The 7,629-nt window shown below is 38.0% G+C and overlaps 1 protein-coding gene across 1 annotated transcript in view; it reads right to left on the reverse strand.

Moving 5' to 3' along the window:
* Positions 1 to 6,999, reverse strand: part of noxo1b (NADPH oxidase organizer 1b) — a 13,797-nt gene extending 6,798 nt beyond the window's left edge. The window contains exons 1-4 of the mRNA XM_016270586.1: positions 6,934 to 6,999; positions 6,768 to 6,848; positions 6,610 to 6,682; positions 6,075 to 6,258 (exon numbers count right to left, since the gene is read on the reverse strand). Of these exons, the coding sequence (XP_016126072.1) occupies positions 6,075 to 6,258; positions 6,610 to 6,682; positions 6,768 to 6,848; positions 6,934 to 6,999 (404 nt within the window). The remainder of the gene's footprint in view (positions 1 to 6,074; positions 6,259 to 6,609; positions 6,683 to 6,767; positions 6,849 to 6,933) is intronic.
* Positions 7,000 to 7,629: the final 630 nt, after the last annotated feature.

A 7,629-nucleotide genomic window follows, 5' to 3' on the forward strand; every position in this document is an offset into this window, starting at 1 on the left:
CTCTCTCTCTCTCTCTCTCTCACACACACACACACACACACACACACACACACACACACACACACACATGTGCATTTAATCGTCCCGAGTCTTATTCTCTTTTTTTTTAATGAAAATAAATAAATAAATTATGTGTTCGCACATGATATAAAACAAAGGAAAACATTTACACTAGTTTTAGTCATCACTAAAAATATAAAAACATTGTACATTTTACCAGGATCAGGAAAAACATATATATTTTAACAGGACAAACGATAAGGACTTTTGGGGCCCCGGACAGGTCCGGTCATGTTTATGGAGACTTTACATTGACATAATTCAATTAAATTTAATTCATGTTTATTTGTATAACTTTTTCACCAACCAAATTGTCGCAACGCAGTTTCACAGAAAATTTAAGTTTCTACATCATATTTATATTTACATTATATTCATACATTTTATACACTATCATCCCTTAAACCTACCATTACAGTAAACTTTCTACATTTTGTATATTTTCAGAAACACATTTAGTATAATTTATAACTTAAAAAGCTGTTATGCTCATGGGGACAATCATTTGGAGTATTACTACACTCCATAGACATAATGATTTTTACTGTACAAACTGTACACCTACCATCACACAAAAAAATTCTGCATACATACATTTTTAATTAAATATTGTTTTTAAGCAATCTGAATTATGAGGACTCAAGAAATGTCATCATAAACCACATTTACCTTGTTATATCAGTGTTATAACCATGTCAGTTTACAAATTTTATGTTCTGATCAATCATATAAATAAGCACACACATAAACATTTCAAACTAAAGAGAGTCTTATCTCTATTTTAAAGAATATGGAAATAAATAATTATATATGACGGTATGTTTTAAACTAAAGCAAATCATTCATCATGCAATTAAAAAAAGTATCCAACATTTATTTAAGTTTATTGAACTTATAAAACACATAATTCTCTTAATTTAAATAAATAAAATGTGATTATATATAACATACTTTATAAAAATACGCATTTACTATAGTTTCAGTCGACAATAAAAATGCTTTACATTATTCTGGGGCAATGATGACCAACCAGAGGTTTAAGTAGGAAAAGCTCCTCCGTCTCTCGTTCTAACCCTCACCCTCACCTTCTCTCTCTCTCTCTCGCTCTTTCTCTTTCTCACAGACACACACACACACACACACACACACTCAACACAAAACAACAAAACAACAAGCATTCATAAAAACACTCAAACAAACACAAATATGCGGCAAAACACACACACACACACACACACAACACAAACACAAGCATTCACAAAAACACTCAAACAAACACAAATATGCGGCAAAACACAAACATACACGCAAACACAAACACTCAATCACACACAAACACTCAACGCAAAGCCACGCATGCATGTGAATGCAAACACACACACACACACACACACACACACACACACACTGCAGTTAAACATTAAAACTTTTACGATGTCTCATACAAACCTTTTACAAATAAAACAAATTACCATCACACTGTGTATCTCTACAAGATGATGAAAAGCAGTATGATGAAACAATGACGTAACTTTTGTTTTAACAAATAAGTTAAATTTTGTAGATTTTTCAAACCTAAAACCATGATGCTCTAATGCATGGGGTTAGAAGTAGTCAAATGAGCCTCTGATGAATGCAAGGTGCTTACAGAGAGTTTTCTTTATGAATTAGACCTAAATTAGACTGAAAATCAGTAGCCATAAGGTTGTTTGCAACAAAAGTACTTTTTAAACAAGGCGCTACGAATGTCTCACATAATTTTTATAACAGATAAAACTTTCTTTCTCAATTTAAAAATGGTATTATTAAACATGATGGCTCATAAAACAAGCCTGGATCCAAATTGAAGCATTCTAACAACAAGTACAACCATTGCAGAAAATGTATTATAGCACTGCAGTAAGATATAACTCTGGATGTGTGATTCACCAACTTATCAGATGTTCAACATATTATTACAAGTCCCTGCTTACCTAGTTTATGATGAAACAAAAAAATATAGGCATGAGCTAGCAATCACCTTGGATAAAATCAACAGCAGTACAGAGTATGAAAAGATAATGCAGAAAAGCTGAGCAGACTGGTACTACTAGATCTCAGTGCTGCATTTGACACTGTCGATCATAACATACTTATAGAGAGACTTGAAACCGGGGTTGGGCTTTCTGGGATGGTACTCAAATGGTTCAGGTCATACTTAGAAGGGAGAGGTTATTATGTCAGTATAGGAGAGCATAAGTCTAAGTGGACGTCCATGACATGCGTCATGCGGAGCCCCACAAGGCTCAATTCCTGCACCGCTCTTGTTTAGCCTGTATATGCTCCCACTAAGTCAAATAATGAGAAAGAACCAATTTGCCTTTCACAGCTTTGCAGATGTTACCCAGGTTTACCTAGCCTTATCACCAAATGACTACAGCCCCATTGACTCCCTCTGCCAATGCTTTGATGAAATTAACAGTTTGGTTGTGCTAAAACTTTCTTCAGTTAAACAAAGAGAAAACTGAAGTCATTGCATTTGGAAACAAAGACGAGTTTCTTAAGGCGAATGCAAACCTTGACTCTAGGTGTCAACAAAAAATAAAGTCAAGAATCTTGGTGTAATTCTGGAGTCAGACCTTAGTTTCAGTAAGCGATAACTAAATCAGCATACTATCATCTCAAAAACATTGCAAGATTTAGATGTTTTGTTTCCAGTCAAGACTTGGAGAAACTTGTTCATGCCTTTATCACCAGCAGGGTTGACTATTGTAACGGTCTCCTCATCGGACTTCCCAAGAGCACCATTAGACAGCTGCAGTTCATCCAGAACACTGCTGCCAGGATTCTGACTAGAACCAGAAAATCTGAGCATATCACAACAGTCCTCAGGTCCTTACACTGGCTTGCAGTTATATTTAGGATTGATTTTAAAGTACTTTTACTCATTTATAAATTACTCAATGGCCTAGGACCTAAATACATTGCGGATATGCTCATTGAATATAAACCTAACAGACCACTCAAATCATTAGGATCATGTCAGTTGGAAACACCAAGGGACACTCAAAACAAGGGGAGTCCGCTTTTAGATATTATGTCACCCTCAGTTGGAATCAGTTTCCAGAAGAGATCAGATGTGCTAAAACATTACCCCCATTTAAATCCAGACTCAAAACTCATCTGTTTAGCCGGCCAGATGGGACTGTTCGACTTTTTCTTAAAGGGGCCATATGATGCTGCTAAAAATAACATTATTTTCTGTATTTGGTGTAATGAAATGTGTTTATGTGGTTTAAAGTTAAAAAAACACATTTTCCACATACTGTACATTATTGTTTCTCCTCTATGCCTCGCCTTTTTGAAACGCGTCGATTTTTACAAAGCTCATCGGTCTGAAAAAGCGAGGTGTGCTGTGATTGGCCAGCTATCAAATGCGTTGTGATTGGCCGAATACCTCAAGCATGAGACGGAAACGTTACGCCCCTCACATACTGTTGATGCCGTGTCCGGCCGGAGTGACGAGACAAAAACATTAAAGGGGTCATATGATGCTTTTTTAAAGATCATTATTTTGTGTATTTGGTGTAACAGAATATGTTGACATGCTTTAATGTTCAAAAAACACATTATTTTTCAAATACTGTACATTATTGTAGGTCCTATATGCCCCGCCTCTCTCAAACGCTTCGTTTTCTACAAAGTCCCTCCTTCCGACAAGCGCAGTCTGCTCTGATTGGCCAGCTGACCCAGTGCATTGTGATTGGCCGAACACCGCAAGCACTCGTCGGAAATGTAACGGACAAAGACAATTGTTTGATTTCAAGAACACACAACCAAATCCTAATGCTTTTTCACGAAATAACACAACAACGGCTGCTCCGTTACAACATATACATGTCAAGTCTGAAAATAAATAAAATTTAAATCTTTTAAATGACCGAGTTACCTCGTAATCTTTAAGCAAACTATCTTCCGAAAACGAAATCTCTTTGGTGGCACATGCGAGGCTAGGTCAATCCCTAACCAGGCCCCCTTCACCCTCCTCCGCTTTTGAGTGCAACGCCCCCTCTCAACAACCAGCCAACGGTCGAAATAAGACCTCTCCCCCAACAATTTATTTTTCTTGAATGTACGACGCTATACAGAAGGTCCGTCACTACTTCCTCGTGACTACGCCGAGTTACCTCGTAATCTTTAAGCAAAACTATCTTCCGAAAACAAATCTCTTTGGTGGCACATGCGAGGCTAGGTCAATCCCTAACCAGGCCCCCTTCACCCTCCTCCGCTTTTGAGTGCAACGCCCCCCCTCTCAACAACCAGCCAACAGTCGAAACAAGACCTCTGCCCCAACAATTTATTTTGCTCGAATGTACGACGCTATACAAAAGATCCGTCACTACTTCCTTGTGACTACGGCTACATAGCTATAAGCGAAGAGCGGCCGTTCTCATAAACTCTGCAGTTATTGCCTACTTTTCCTAGATTTGCGAACCATGTTGGATAAATCTTATTGATCAAAACGTTATCTACACGGACCGACAGAATAGGCTTCAACATTCCAATTTGTCTGATCCTGACACAATTTTTCTAGAAATTCAAAGCGTGAAAAGTTGTGGCGTGGACCGTCGTGGATTAAAACAGTCAATCCAGATTCAAGGAAATGGCTACAACACTATCTATTAAGAGACAAAGTTTACGTCTTGGAACGAATTCTGAAAAAGATGTCTGACACTACTGGCGCTGCTGTGAATGAGGAACTGGAGTGCTTCTGCGCCGTGGGGAAAACGTGTCCTGGAAAACACATCGTAAACTCTAGATTTAAACAGCATTACAGAGACAAATAATTGATCTTATGCGAAAGATCATTGACGATGCGTCCGATCCAAATCATGATTGTACGGGGAATTCCAAGCGTGTAACAAATCTAAAAAATGAAATGGACGTTAAATTCGCAGTCGTGCGTCGACCGATCTGGCGATCCCGGGGGGCTACCGACGTGCGGAGGGTGGCGTTCGAGAAAGCTCCTCGAGCTGAAGGGATCCCCGAATTTGGTGGAGATCCGCTGGCGTGTTCGCAAGATAGTGACACCAGCCAACACTTTCACTTCAGTAAGTCTCTTGTTCAGGCAGCAGCATTCAAGCGTTGGCTTATTCGACCGTAAGTGCCCCGCAAAGTGGACTTCACATGATATTCTGCCATGATTCCAGTTCCAAGGGAAAGTACACGTTGCATTCAAAGGGCATTAAAGTGCGCTAGACGTGAATTTATATTTATTTACAGAGGTAAATTATGTCACACTTCACACTTCTCTAGTAAGTTCCATCTGTGTGTGAAGACAGTAGCGCAAATCCGTGAATGAATGTTCCAAAGTGAAATAAACTTCAACGGAATAAATTTGAATGGAATTGAATTGAATTAAAGTTGAATAAACTTCAACTTTACTGTTTAGTGCACTGATGTCAGACTCATTTTGAATAAAGTTTATTGTTAAATTGTTAAAAGCCCTGCCTCCATCGTTACATATCTTTGTCACGTCATTATAAGTGTTTGATCACCACATTTGAGTGATCATTGCAAAAAATTTGTTTATGTATATATATTCTGTTTATGTATATACTGTATTCTATATATAGTACCAGTCAAATGTTTGGACACACGAATGGGTGTCCAAACTTTTGACTGGTACTGTACTATAATATACACAAAGAATATCGGCTGATATATATGATATCGGCCTTTTTTCCCTCCCAAATATCGGTATCGGCCCCAAAAAACCCATATCGGTCGGGCTCTAATACATACAGCTGAAAAAACATAATTTTTCATGCCCGGAGGTCATAGGTTTAAGTCGAAATTTCACATATACCGGTTTTCGCATCTGGATAGGTCAGGGTCAACACAACGTGGGTGTTCACTACGTGGGGGAGGGGCCGCGGGGGGGAGGGGAAAGGTCACAAAGGTCAAAGCCATCAATCAAGTTGCTGGCGGGTATAGCTACTCATGTGTCTGCTGCAGGGAAATAATCTACATACCTGTTCTGGGTATATTCTGGCTGAAGCTCCTGTTCAGTTGGCAAGAAGAATTGAATAACTTCTGTGGAATGTGACACAGTTGTTTCACACTGCAATAGGTTGGAACAGTATTTCTCCAGATACCTTAGACGAGACAGTGACTTGTCCAGACCTTTCAGCTGAAATGAAGTCACCATGAACTGGGCTGCAAACAACAGAAATGATATTTGAACAACAAAACAAATACAGTTTGGATAAAACACCTTTTACAGGTCCCACCAGAGGGTTAATGGCCAGAGTTGCAACTAAAGTTCAGCTGTATGCTTTCTTCCAACATAAAAAATGTATTACAATAATGCATTATGTAATAATAATAATCATCATTCATGATTATTTGAAAGCCCTTGCAATATGAGCATCACCACAAATGCAGTAATGCTACTTTATGCATTCCATTATATGCTTAAAGCATTATATTTACAATAACAGGCTATTCCTATATTTAAATGTGACAAAACTATGTACATTTTAATCACCTAAAAACTGCCAATCATACCTCCGAATCTGGGAAGCACTCTATCTTCTTTGCGAAAATGGTTCTCCACAGAAAACTTCTTTTTCAGTTGCCGCTGTTAAAACAAGAAAATCAAGTTAAATGGTGATTTTTACACTTATAGTAACCATTTGTGCTATATAAATGACTGTAAAACCTACATGGAGCGTTTTGAAGTCCCGAAAGGATCTGTACACTATCAACTCAGTCTGGTCTGACCATAGCACTGAAGTCATGAACTTCTGTAACAAACAAGCAAACAAACAAACTAACAAATTATCTTAACAATACTTAAAGTTATCCTACGAATATACAACATATTCATACTTTGTCCTTGTCTTTCTTCATTACTCCGATAAGTCGGACGTCGACAGGAAAGCGCGGGTCACTCATTGCTGAAGCGGTTTCAGATGAACGAGATCACGGTATGAACTCTGTTCTTCCTGGTTCTCTTTCAGCATCACCAGCATCCTCATCCTCATTTATAGCCAGCCAGACCTGGGCGTGTTGTTTATCTCACGTGAACCTTTACAGAAAGTTGAGCGAATACTCGGATAAGCGGCTGCGCCCACGTGCGAATTGAGCGCCGGGAGGGAGAAATTATTACACAATACTTATAATATTTATCAGTAATGAAACGTCAAACCAAGGTGAGATAAGTTAAGACACAATATTTGTCACTGATAAAACATCTGTGTTGTCTTCAAACCATAGTATGACATCAGTTTAAGATGCAAACAACACTATCTATCTATCTATCTATCTATCTATCTATCTATCTATCTATCTATCTATCTATCTATCTATTATCTATCTATCAAGACTATACAGTCAATGGCTACTACTGTACCTGGCAATATAGACATGAATTATTTATCTATATTATAGCCTATTATATAGGCATTTAGTGTCTGTCACCATATACAGTATATTTAGATAGCCTGATACAGTATCTGTATATCTGAGTGACTACAATCACATCTATCTGTCTGACAAGCTACTACAATTGACTATCTATCTATC

Source organism: Sinocyclocheilus grahami, unplaced genomic scaffold (assembly GCF_001515645.1).
Source record: "Sinocyclocheilus grahami isolate Dianchi unplaced genomic scaffold, SAMN03320097.WGS_v1.1 scaffold57.1, whole genome shotgun sequence".
In the NCBI taxonomy this organism is placed as follows: domain Eukaryota; kingdom Metazoa; phylum Chordata; class Actinopteri; order Cypriniformes; family Cyprinidae; genus Sinocyclocheilus; species Sinocyclocheilus grahami.